This window comes from Cyprinus carpio, chromosome A22 (assembly GCF_018340385.1).
Source record: "Cyprinus carpio isolate SPL01 chromosome A22, ASM1834038v1, whole genome shotgun sequence".
Lineage (NCBI taxonomy): Eukaryota > Metazoa > Chordata > Actinopteri > Cypriniformes > Cyprinidae > Cyprinus > Cyprinus carpio.
The window spans coordinates 21,946,294-21,959,766 of NC_056593.1; the positions used below are offsets into that span (position 1 = coordinate 21,946,294).

Sequence of the window (13,473 nt, forward strand, 5' to 3'; positions counted from 1 at the left end):
TGTAGCCTATATATTATGCTCTATTCATTGTTTTTTAGAAACCTTGCCATTTTCTATTCCGTTTTAAATGCTGCTCTTGTATTCAAACTAAGCGTGGTCCACTGCAGCGCACAAAGTGCCGCGAGCTGTATCGATACCTGTCAAACCTCATTCAATCTCAGTTTCATTGGCCAAATGCGCACACACACACACACACACACACACACACACACACACACATAGACACACAGTAGTTTCTGGGAGTTCTTGAGTACTTGCATACACGTGGATTAAGTGCTGTATGTAAAGTTAATTATAAATATATATTTAGATAAAACATCTTTTGACTGAGTGCATAGACAGCATAACACATCGCAAGTCCAGTCAAATCACCTTTTTTTTATATATAGTGCTTTTAACAATACAAATTGTCAAAACACTTTACAGTATTAAATAGGAAAATAGTGTCAATAATGCAAAATGACAATAGTAAACGCTCAATTGTCAGTTAAAGGCATTCATCATTGAATTCAGTGATGTCATCATCCAGCTCAGCTCAGTTCAGTTTAAATAGTATCTGTGCAATCAAGTCAATGATATTGCTGAATATTAAGTGTCCCCAACTATGCAAGCCAGAGGCAACCAAACCTCAAGGAACCAAAACTCCGTCGGTGACAGAATGGAGAAAAAACCTTGGGAGAAACCAGGCTCAGTCTGGGGAGGCAGTTCTTCTCTGGCCAGACCAGCAGTTCAATTCCAGGCTGCAGCAAAGTCACATTGTGCAGAGGACTCAACTGGTTCCTGTGGTCTTGTCCCGGTGGATGTCTAGGAGAGAAGGTCTTTACAGGGGATCTGTCTCTGGGCCTCTAGTTGTCCTGGTCTCCGCTGTCTTTCAGGGCTGTAGAGGTCCTCTCTAGGTGCTGATCCACCATCTGGGCTGGATACATACTGGATCCGGGTGACTGCAGTAACCATCTGATCTGGATACAGACTGGATCTGGTGGCTGCGGTGACCTCGGAATAAGAGCAAAACAGACTAATATTAGCATAGATGCCATTCATCTAACGATGTAGCAAGTACATCGGGTGTTATGGGAAGTGTTCCCAGTTCCAGTTGTCCTTATTGATGCAGCCTAAAAATCCTTTAATGGATTTGAATATTTGAAATGTGTTAGTGTGTTATGTGTAAGCCAGGTTAAAGAAATGGGTCTTTAATCTAGATTTAAAGTGACAGAGAATGTCTGCCTCCCGAACAATGTTAGGTAGAGTTTGGGTGCTAAATAGGAAAAGGATCTGCCGCCTACAGTTGATTTTGATATTCTAGGTATTATCAAATTGCCAAAGCTAAACCACTCAGGGCTTTATAAGTAATAAGCAATATTTTAAAATCTATATGATGTTTAATAGGTAGCCAGTGCAGTGTTGACAGAACCAGTTCTAATATGCTAATATGGTCATACTTCCTGGTTCTAGTAAGAACTCTAGCTACTGCATTTTGAACTAACTGGAGTTTGTTTATTAAGAGTGCAGAACAACCACCCAATAAAGCATTACAATAATCTAACCTTGAGGTCATGAGCACATGGATAAACATTTCTGCATTTGACATTGAGAGCATAGGTTGTAATTTAGATATATTTTTAAGATGGAAAAATGCAGTTTTAAAAATGCTAGAAACATGACTTTCAAAGGAAAGATTGCTATCAAATAGCACACCTAGGTTCCTAACTGATGATGAAAAATTGACAGAGCAGCCATCAAGTCTTAGACACTGTTCTAGGTTATTACATGCAGAGTTTTAGGTCCTATAATTAAATTAACACCTGTTTTTTCAGAATTTATCATTAAGAAATTACTCGTCATCAAGTTTTTTTATATCGACTATGCATTCCGTTTTTCAGTTTTTCAAATTGATATGTTTCGCCAGGCAGCGAAGAAATTGTTTCTTGATATCTCCCAAGGGTAACATATAAAACGTGAAGAGTAACGGCCCTAGTACTGAGCCTTGAGGAACTCCATACTGCACTTGTGATTGATATGATACCTCTTAATTCACTGATACAAATTGATGATGGTCAGATAAGTATGATTTGAACCATGCTAATGCACTTTCACTAATGCCAGCAAAGTTTTCTAGTCTATTCAAAAGAATATTGTGGTCAATAGTGTCGAACGCAGCACTAAGATCCAATAGCACTAATAGAGAGATACAACCACGATCAGATGATAAGAGCAGGTAATTTGTAACTCTAATTAGAGCAGTCTCAGTACTTTCATACGGTATAAATCCTGACTGGAAATCCTCATAGATACCATTTTTCTCTAAGAAGGAATATAATTGTGAGGATACTACCTTTTCTAGTATCTTGGACAGAAAAAGGAGATTCGAGATCGGTCTGTAATTAAAATGTTAACCGCACCCCGACGCCGGCTTCCTGAACTCCCCTTGTTTGCACTAGTAATATTTACGAATAGATTAAATGAAACGGGACAAATGTAATCTTTACAAACTATATATCATAATAAAGATCTAAGCCTCAAACATCGACGACAGATCACTGTTTTTCAATGGAAAGCTTATAAAGAATGTATTTGCTAAATTTGTGTAAGCAGTACACATCAAAACATGAAGAATGAAAACGCAGTACATACCAGATTCGGCGTAATAACGAGTCATAAACACTCCCACAGCTGTAAATCCCGGCTTAGTTAGAAAGGTAAGGGTCCACTGAACGACATCTCATGGAGCACGTTTAGTCCAACGAAGCAATAATGTTGTAATATGGATGATAATTCCTTTGTTTACGTTTCAGTTCTTCAGGGACAGAATTGTTTGTGTCCGTTATGGAATAACTCATGCTCAGAAACTGACTTTATGGTGCATTTATATGATAACCATCTCCATAACTGGCTATCAGCACATCAGCACATATTTTCATTGTAATTCATTGTAAATGCTGCATTTCTAGCAATCTCAGGATGTTCTATAATTGGCATACAAAGTTAAATCTTTTTTTCTTACTCAAATTATTCTTATTGTATCTTTTTAGTGCTCAAATAGATCACTTATGTCAAAGTTTCTGTCTGTTGTTTTATAATTGAAAAAAATACGCAGTGGTATGTTTAATTACTAAAATAGTTTGTAGAACCCTTCAATACAGATGGTAAATATTTTTTATATTTGGGGGGGGTGGGGGGAACTCAGAAAAATGGTTGCAGGAATCTCATTTTTCATGGTATCTCCTTCAAATTTGATATAGAAACTCATGAGACATTTGACTTTCAACTCATTACTTTTCTAGATTGCTCCAGGACTGATTTCATGTATTTTTATATCAAATTGAAAAAATTTCAAGGTACTTCAGTGTCTATAACTTTTCATATTTTTGAGCATTATCAACAGATAAAAAAAAACAGCCCAAAGGGTCTTCTTTCCAAAGACACCAAAATTATGAGTAACATACTGAAGTAAGGAACTGTTACAATTTTAATTTAGGTAGGGCACTTTCAGCTGTGAGTCCCATAATGGGGGGTGCTGGTTAACAGGTTAACTAGTTCTTTGGGGTAAAGTTGTGGTATTGTTTTTTTATCATTTATTTATTTTTTTTATGAGAGGCTTAATAACAGGCAGTTTGAAGGTTTTGGGAACATATCCTACTGACAATGATGAATTAATAATAGTCAGAAGAGGATCTATGACTTCTGGAAGCACCTCTTTTAGGAGCTTAGATGGAATAGGGTCTAACATACATGTTGTTGGTTTAGAGGATTTAACAAGTTTATACAATTCTTCCTATAGTAGAGAATGAGTGGAATTGTCCCTCGGGGATCTGTAGCACACTATCTGATGTGATACTGTAGCTGATGGATGCATGTTTACAATTTTATCTCTAATAGTATCGATCTTGGAAGTGAAGTAGTTAATTGCAGTGTAAAAGTAAGATGACAGTAACAAATTATATTCACTTCATCATCTCAGTGTGTCCTGTCAGACTGGTGTCTGCACAAATCCATGTAATCTCATCCTTAAATCCTTCTGAATAATTATTTTTTATGTGGTCAACTGAGATTCAAGCATGGCTTTAATGTTGATTGCCTGTATTGTGTTTGTGAGGGTGTGTGTAGTTAAATGTCTGTGGTTATGAGATTTTGAACAATAATACGTTCAGCTTTGTCTGGATATTTGAGATTGATCTTTGTGCATCAAGTACAAAAGTAATCTTGTGATGTTTTGAATGTGCAGTTCATGGAGAAGCGAAAGGAGCTCAAGCAGGATGGGCGCACAGAGAAAGAGCTGTCTGAGACTTTCTGCTTCTTGCTTTGTGATGCTCAAAAGGTAAACAACTGCTTTTGTTCAGCCATTCGTTAGTTCAGTGCATTCAGAATATCAAGCAGTGACTTTCAGCTAAACAGATGATCGTTTGTCATTCTTTGTTCACTTTCTGATGTGGTTTCTCTCTCGTATTTGTGTGGGTGTTTTGTGTGCTGGTTGCAGGTCTCGGTGGTGTGTGAGAGAGGACTGTCTGTTGGGAGCAGCTGGTTGAGTATGTTGGGGAATCCAGCTAAAGGTGGAGTGACCTTCATAACACACATGGACTTCATAACAGTAGCCGCTTTTCCACTGTTGGGCCAGTGCTTTAAACGGGCCAGGCGGGGCTAATAGCCTCGGACCTGTAGCACTGAGGCCAAAATCACGCTGTGTTTCCACCGTCGGTCCAGAAGCTACACGGCACTTCACTATAACTTGCCCTTTACACACCTCTCAGGAACAACATCACACAATCCCATTATTTCACCAACCAAGAGAAGTTATCAGAAAACTAATAAGAAATAAGTCGCTGGAACTAGTGCGATCACAAAACAAACATGATAAAAGCGGCTGTTTGTTTGCATGCTTTGTTAAAGATTTAAATCCAAAAGCATTGATGTTTTACAGTAATAAGTGATACATTGATCATAATGAATTAATTTATCAGGATTGAAAATTAGTCGCGCACAAATAAAGCGGTATGAACATAGCTTACCTACTTATTCACTCTGTTTCTGTTTATTTGTAGTCACAGTAGATATGTCACATTTAGAAATAATGATCATTTCTATTTTTATAAAAGCTCCGGAACAAAAACCATTATTATATTTTTGTATGACGTGGAGCTTAACTCTCAAGAAGAGACTTATGACAGATAAAATGTTACTAAATAAATAGCCTACACCATTGTGATAGAGAATAAGAAGCTGACATCTGATTTCTTCAAGCAGTCGTATTTACCATATTTAATATGGTAACGTTAATGGCTATTTCTGCCCTGTATGGTGATCATAATTCACATCGGATCAAGTTATTTCAAACACTCGCTGCTGTCTGAAAGGGAGTTTTGAACTAGTCTTTAGTGCTGGTGTTATAACTGTTAACTTTCTGAAATGATCCGCGGCGCCGACGCTCTCCAGACACAGAGGAACTCCACCTTTGTTCATAACCACTCCTCTAGCCCCAACTGACCCGCTTTGGCCAAAGGTTTTCATCGGGCAAAAAAACCTGGCCTTTGGCCCTGAGGAAGCACCGATGAGGCACGATCAAGCGCTGGAAGTGACAGTGGAAACGCGAATGGCACTGGCACGCATGCTTTTGGCCCGACAGTGGAAACGCGGCTAATGACTCTTGAGTTTTGGTAGGTTGTATTCTGCGAGGAGTCACAGGAAATGAAATGGAATGAAATACAACTTGCGCCAACCATATTCCCAAATTTGTAATACTGGAATTGTTTATAAATCTGTTGTCAACAAATGAGAAGTTCACCAGAAGAAAAGTAATAGTGAAAGCAATAAAATTAACACACAAATAAATATTATAATTTATAATTATACTGTGATGATGATGATTATTATTATTATTATTAATTTAAAGATTAGTAATTGGCATTTAATAATAAATGCTAAAAGTTTTATTTTATTGTACAGTACTATTACTAGATTAGTCTTTATTTTGTGATATATTTAAAAAAATAATAATAATATAAAAATACAAACTATATTTTAATTTGTGATGCACCAAAATAATGTTTGTGTGTATATATTATTTGTTATTTGTATTGTTTTTGTTTACCCAAAACACCAAAATTAAAGTTTTCATTTAGCCAAAACTGGAAATATAACCAAACACCAAACATAAGGCAGTTTTTATATTAACTTTATAATTATAAACTTCTCATAAAATGAATATTTAAAAGGATGTTTCTTCTCTAATTCATTGTTGAAATGTAAACAATTAAATGCTAGGTGCAATTAAAAACATTATTTTAATGGGCAGTTTATTCAAACATTTATTAAATAATGAAGACAACACATTAAGTAAAAATATAATGAATATGTAAGTATAGTGCATATATTTAGCAAAATGCTTGGTTACACTTTATTTAAAGGTGTCCTTGTTACAGTGTAATTATGCATTTAAGTACTGAGTAATATTAATTAACTACATTAATTAACTCGGGGACAGCTGTGGCCTAATGGTTAGAGAGTTGGACTTGTAACCAGAAGGTCGCAGGTTCGAGTCTCGATGCTGGCAGGAGTTGTAGGTGGGAGGGAGTGAATGAACAGCGCTCTCTTCCACCCTCAATATCCATGGCTGAAGTGCCCTTGAGCAAGGCACTGAACCCCCAGTTGCTCCCCGGGCGCTGGATATAGCTGCCCACTGTGTGTTCATGGTATGTTCACTTCTCACTGCTGTGTGTGTGCACTTTGGATGGGATGGGGTGCAGAGCACCAATTCCGAGTATGGGTTACCATACTTGGCAAATGTCACGACTTTCACTTTCACATGTACTTATGATATGGTTAGGATTTAGGTTTGGTTTAGGGTTACTCGCATGTTATTATGGATAATTAATTGTTATTATAATTGTAAGTACATGTAACAAGGGCATCTTAAAATAAAGTGTTACCAAATGCTCCTCTGTAGAGTTTTTTTTTTTTTGTTTGTTTTTTTATGACTGGTGAGTTTTGGATATTAAATGGCTTTCCTAAGGTCAATGTAACGTTACATGGCATATTGTTTAAAAAGATGTATTATTGACATCTTTCCATGGTCGAAACACTGATTGAGTGATTACATGAGATGTTCATTCATGTTTATTTCATGCTGTAACCGGTAGTAAAGAAAGGCGCCTGCACAGTGATCAGTCACGCCACATCAAACGTCGTCAAAACACATTTGTTGTTTGAGTTTCAGAACTATGTAGAGCTCACGGTTTAATTAATCATTAAATACATTCCAGCCTCTCCATTGTACAAGGATATTATGTCTACATATATTCTTTATGATTGGTTTTTGCTTTCAATATTAGGAAGGCTTTGAAGTATGATAATAATCATGAGCAGTATTTTTTAAAGAGCGGACTGGTTGTGGGTGCGCCGCCAATGCAAAGAAATCAAAATAATTGTGGGGAGAGTTTGGAAATGAACTGCCCAAAATGAATGAGGTTTTTGATTATGAACTGTATGAAATGGAGAGCTGCCTTTGAGATTGTTAGATGTTCTGCAGGCATCTCGGCTTAGTTGTCTTGACCAGTAAGACAACAGTTAAGAGAGATGTCGTGTAGTGCATCCAGTGAATGCTAATTATGTTGATGTTGCAGGAGTTTACCTGTGTCAGTTTTCTGATTTACTTCAAATCAGCCCCATCGAGCCTGGGTCTTCAGGAAACATCATCATATTTAAAGTTATAAAGGTACAGCAGCATCTTGAGGGATGTTATTTTCAAATGAAACATTAGTGTCGTGGAGTCTGAGAAATGTCTGGTCTTTTGTCCTCCAGGGTAAAGTGAAGAGTGTACATGACTGTATGTCCATAGGTATGGATCCTACACCTAAATTTGACAGCCACTTCTCCAAGAACTCAACCAGAGTGACGTCCTTACAGTCGTACAGGGCATTTGAGTACACTCAGGTAAAATAAGTCATCCAAATAAACCTGAGTAAAACAACTCTCTATGAATAAAAACATTTGATCAAATGAACATGTATTTCCTGTGAGATGGCTGAAGGGTCTTTCTTCACAGCAATACTTCTACGAGTATGTGGATTTCGACATTTCATCCAGGCCGAGACACGTGTGTCCGTATGCTGTGGTCTCTTTTTACTTTAAAGGCAAAGAGGCTTCAACTGTGGCCCTCAAACCGCTGCCTCCTCTCAGGTGTCTGACTGCTCTCCTTCACTCTGTCACGTGACTCAAAAAACTCTTATAAAACTCTGCATTAAAATGTCATGCTTTTATTAAATGTGTCTATGGTCCTCAGGTCCAACAGCCAGCCATCAGGGACGAGCAAAGGTGGGCATAACTTTTTCAGTAAAACAGCAGTTTTTAGGTTATGAAAGGAACAGTTCACCAGTGTTTTCTGTGGAGCATAAAAGCATTTTTGGAAAGAATTGACAGATCTCTTTTCTATACTGCAACAGTTTATATTGTCTGACAAGTGCTCAAAAGCACCATAAAGTAGTTCCTAGTATTTTTTTTGTCCTTTGTGGAGTCATGATCACAATGGACTGTCATTGTATTGAAAACAATTCTTCAAATTCTCCTTAAAATATAACAGAATACTGGTTTGGAATGACATGAGGTCAAATAAATATGACAGAATTTAAATCTCTGAGTGAACTCTTCATTTCCTTTGTTGTTGTGATAGGGAGGCGCTGTTACACTGTATGGCGGGGACATTTTGTGAACGGGGGAAAAGATGTGTACCAGGCCAGCCTTCGCTCGCTCTCTCTACCTTTCCTGCCCTACAAACTGTGAGTCTCATGGACCACAGCAGTCACCGTGTGTGTGTTAAATGATACTGGGCATGACTGAGCCATGGCTGTTGTTGTTTCAGGCCAGAGAAGATTGAGATTGGTAAAGTCATGAGCCTGCAGCAGGTCAAGCAGAAGATCCCGACTGCCCTCTTCTCCTGGAGCCTCTACACGGGCAGCCATGAAGGTTTGAACACAAATTTTACAGCCAGTGCTTTAATCATCCACATCCCAAGTAGTGGACGACAGAAATATTACCAGTGTTGATATTATCAGACGATATTTGCCATTTTTTTTTTAGGATCAGCATGGGATGATAAGTTTTCTGTTTGGCTGCTAAGTGTTGTAAGCGGGACTTTTATTTTAATAGACTGATATCACAGCGCCCGAGTGCAGACACACAGCTCCCATTCTTCATATATCATCATTAATTTACTCTCTGATTAAAGGGGTAATATGATGCTTTTTTAAAGATCATTATTTTGTGTATTTGGAGTAACGGAATATATTGACATGCTTTAATATTCAAAAAACACATTATTTTTCAAATACTGTGCATTATTGTAGGTCCTCTATGCCCCGCCTCTCTTAAATCCGTCGTTTTCAACAAAGTCCCTCCTTTGTTGAACTGACCCAGTGCATTGTGATTGGCCAAACACTGCAAGCACTCGTCGGAAATGTAATGCCCCTTTCTATAATCGCGTGCTTCATCTTTCTTTTTGACGATGTGACATACAGCCAAGTATGGTGACCCATACTCAGAATTCGTGCTCTGCATTTAACCCATCCAAAGTGAACACACACTCACCGTGAACACACACACGGAGCAGTGGGCACCCGGGGAGCAGTTGGGGGTTCGGTGCCTTGCTCAAGGGCATCTCAGTCGTGGTACTGCCGGCCCAAGACTCGAACCCACAACCTTAGGGTTAGGAGTTAAACTCTCTAACCACTAGGCCACGACTTCCTTTCAAAATAAATGTAAAGACAGTTAATAATGTCCTTAGTTTTACCATCAGTTCAAGCCCCAAAGGTGAACAGAGTCGTGTGACAGACACAGTGATGAAGCTCGTATGTGTTTGCAGTACACAAGCCACGGACGGTTAAGACAGCTGATCCCACTGTGTGACCCTCTCTCTCTTAGACACACACACACACACACACACATGATGCGCAAAACTCCACATTTGAACAGTCAATAGCAAATACTTAAACTAATAACAAAACATTCTTACAGTAGCTGATTCAGAAGTGCCAGATTGTCGTAGCAAAGTCAGAATAACATCCTCTCCTAGGTTCACGAAACTGTCGTCCATAAAATGCGTTGCTGTTCTGTTGTAAGTAATCTAAAAGATTCCTAAATCTATCTGCTTTCTTAAGACCAAATAAAGTGCTTTTGCTTTCTCCTAGAAACACAGCGTCTCCCTGACATGACTGCTTCAACACTAACTGCGGTTACTGAAACCACACTTTCTTTCTTTGCGTCTATCTGGGCCGCATTACGCAAATATTTCCACACCGTGACATAGAGATGTGGGGGTGTGTTTGAACGAGCCGTTTTAGTGGGGTGTGGCAGAGTCTTAACTTTGATAAAGAATATCTCTTTGGATTTGAGACTTCAGTCTTTGCAACTTTACAGATCTTCTTCATGCACCAAGACCTTGTAAAACTCCAAAGAGAAAGGAAAAATTTAAATCACATCATATGACCCCTTTAAGGGTTAGGTTACTTTATACACACAGGTAAATTAGTTTTGCAGTTAAATGATATCTAATAATTAACAGGCAAACTGTCGGCATTCAGCAAACAGAGCTGGGTAGAAACTGATTACATGTAAACAGATTCCAAAAATTAAGTACTTGTAATAAGATTAAATTACATTTTAAAAATACTCGTAATCAGAATGCAGGTACTTTTTTATTGATTACATGATTATATATAATTCACACAATAAAATCATAATTAACTGATTCACTTCAATTCTTTTTTTCATCTTTTAAATGTTCCTTTCCAAAATAGCCTAGTACTTATATACATTCAGAAAGTCTTCCAGTTTTAGTTAGTCAGGAGGCTACACAGCATTTGACCACTGAATTTACAAAAATCATGAGGTTTATAAGAAGTGTTTCAATGCTGATCACATTCATTTTTTATCTGAATTATCACAAAAATAGTTGGTTATTAACCATGTATTACTGTGTAATTGGGAGGCTTTTGTCTTTCAAACACATTAAAATGCGGTCATGCTATTTCTTATTTACATGTAATGCAGACGTTCCCAAACTTTTTTTGTCATCTGAAACTCTTTCACCTTATATATTTTGTTGAAGTACCCCTGAGATTTTAAAAATAAATATTAAAAAAATTAAGTATCACATACGAATGTTCACGGTTCTCTGGTGTTGGTTAATGGACACATGACATGAAGGTAAACAAATAAAATATTTCTTTTTTTTAGTGCTTTATTTTGATTGACGTTATTTTTAAACGATTTATTTTAATTTTACATTTTTATGAGTTGATTAATTATTAGCTTGATCTCATTAAACTAACAAACCCCCTGCAGTTCCCTCATGAAGCCCAGTTTAGGAAACTTTGATATAATGTTTAATGCTCTTAATGTTGTTAATGATAACGAATGTAATACATTTTCTTACTCTTTGTGTTTTTATATCAATATAGTAGAAGAATATCCTATTGAAATCCATCTGATAAATGAGTTGGGTCAAAAGTAATCTAAAAGTAGTCCAATTATATTAACCTAAAATGTGTAATGTAATGGATTGTGTTACAAATTAACATAATTACTAAACAAATTTTTGTCATGTAATTTGGAATCAGTAATGAACTACAATTTTTAAGAAATCTGCCCAGCTCTGTCAGCAAATATACATTTTAAACAAGTCTTTGAATATCTAATAAACATTTCATGCCACAAACCTCACAAACTATAAAAGATGAAGAATAAGAGCTCCTATTAGTCTATAAATATATCAGCTAGCAACTACTCAGAATGAGGAAGAACCTGAGGGTTATTTAAGAATGATTTATACTACTGTGTCGGACCTGTACAGTATTGTATATTGTGATGTGTAGGTTTATGTGTTTTGTTTTTATTGTTTTGCGTATTAATGTAGGGATGTCAATGCAGCATTGGCTGTGCTTATGGAGAAAGATGATGTCATGTAAATATAATGGCTCTGGTTTGTTTTTATAGTGTCTAAAAGTGGCATGTTCTGCAGTCTGTTTGACGTGGTGGAGAAAGACAAAGCTTCTCCGAAGAGCTTGACCGCGTTGCTGCAGAAACTGGAGGAAGAGGGTCTGGTGAGCGTCAGACTGGGCAGATAATCCTGATTCATGTTTCTGTAGCTGTGTGCACATGAGCTGAATGTCTTCCTGTCACTGCAGGTGCTGGTGAACATGGTGAAGGACAGAGGTTTTCTCTTCTTGCTTTCTGCCAGTCAAATGGCCAACTCAAGCGGTATGATCTAATGATGGTGTAATGCTTGTGTAAAAGAAATTGATCTTTGAAATATCTGAATGAAAGTGATTTTATTTTGATTCTTACAGAGCGACGAGGTGGTTGGAAAATGTCCTCTATACAAGCACTTTTTATTTACCATGAGAGGCGTGACTTGTTAAAGAGCTGTGAGTATTTGGAGAGATGCCCATGATTAAATTGATGCATTTCTTCTTAAAGCCAGAAACATATTCTATGCAAGTATGCAAACACACATGTGAATGCTTGGTTAAGACTAGTGGTAATGGCATTTTTCAAATGTCGGCATCGGACGATAAGTTTTTCTGATTGGCCGATGTGTTCGAGGCGGGACTTTTATTTTGACGGCGCTGAGAACGTATTATAACGATAGCTTTTATATTATTAGTAATAGAAAGGCAAACATTATAATACTTTCTTGTTTGTTGTCAGCATTAAGCAAATACACATTTATATAATTTAAACAAATCTTTGAATGAGTAATGAACATTTAATTTCACAAACCTTGCAAACTTAGTCGAATCCAGCTGTGAGATCTTGTGAAGTGTGTATTTTTATCCAGCAGACTGCTTGTATTTATACTACCGAAAGCGTACGCCGATGGTCCGTGGACGTGTCCCATACAAGCGCAGTAGATCAGCTTGAACAGTAAACAAACATGTGAACAACCAATGTTATTGCACATCTGGTTGTCTTTATATTGTTTTATCGACAGATTGTACAGATTCGAGCAGCAACAGGCTTCTCCACGCAGCCTGCGTATGCGCAGTAGCCTACTGACCGCGCAGAAATGTCAGTGCGGTCACAAAAAATGGGAGGTGTGTAGATGTCCGCTCAGAGCCTCCGCGCACACTTCCGAAGACGATTTTTACGTCACGTGCACCATAGCGGACACTAGCGGATTTGCGGATGCGGAAAGTATAACACAGGCTTTAGTCTCACATTTAACATTTCTTTTGGCGAAAAATAAACATCATTACTCAAGGCAGCGATTGTATTGCCTTCAAATCTCTGTGTTATTAAACAGATGTTTTAATTCATGTAGCTAGTCGTCAACGTACAGAGTTCATCTTACTTCAGCTAACCTGGTCAATGAGATTTTCTTCAAACTAATTTTGTGACCATGCCAAAGTTTCAGTAGTCAGTACCAGTACCGGTGAGATTTAATGATTCTTGATACCAAAGATAAAAAAAAAAACACCTTTAAACTGT

The 13,473-nt window shown here is 37.5% G+C and overlaps 1 protein-coding gene across 1 annotated transcript in view; it reads left to right on the plus strand.

Annotated features, from left to right (window-relative positions):
• Positions 1-13,473, plus strand: part of LOC109065922 (protein TASOR-like) — a 39,959-nt gene that overhangs the window by 12,337 nt on the left and 14,149 nt on the right. Inside the window, exons 3-13 of the mRNA XM_042712258.1 lie at positions 4,223-4,315; positions 4,475-4,547; positions 7,614-7,705; positions 7,792-7,923; positions 8,036-8,169; positions 8,273-8,304; positions 8,660-8,765; positions 8,849-8,952; positions 11,980-12,086; positions 12,171-12,243; positions 12,333-12,410. Coding sequence (XP_042568192.1) covers positions 4,223-4,315; positions 4,475-4,547; positions 7,614-7,705; positions 7,792-7,923; positions 8,036-8,169; positions 8,273-8,304; positions 8,660-8,765; positions 8,849-8,952; positions 11,980-12,086; positions 12,171-12,243; positions 12,333-12,410 — 1,024 coding nt within the window. The remainder of the gene's footprint in view (positions 1-4,222; positions 4,316-4,474; positions 4,548-7,613; positions 7,706-7,791; positions 7,924-8,035; positions 8,170-8,272; positions 8,305-8,659; positions 8,766-8,848; positions 8,953-11,979; positions 12,087-12,170; positions 12,244-12,332; positions 12,411-13,473) is intronic.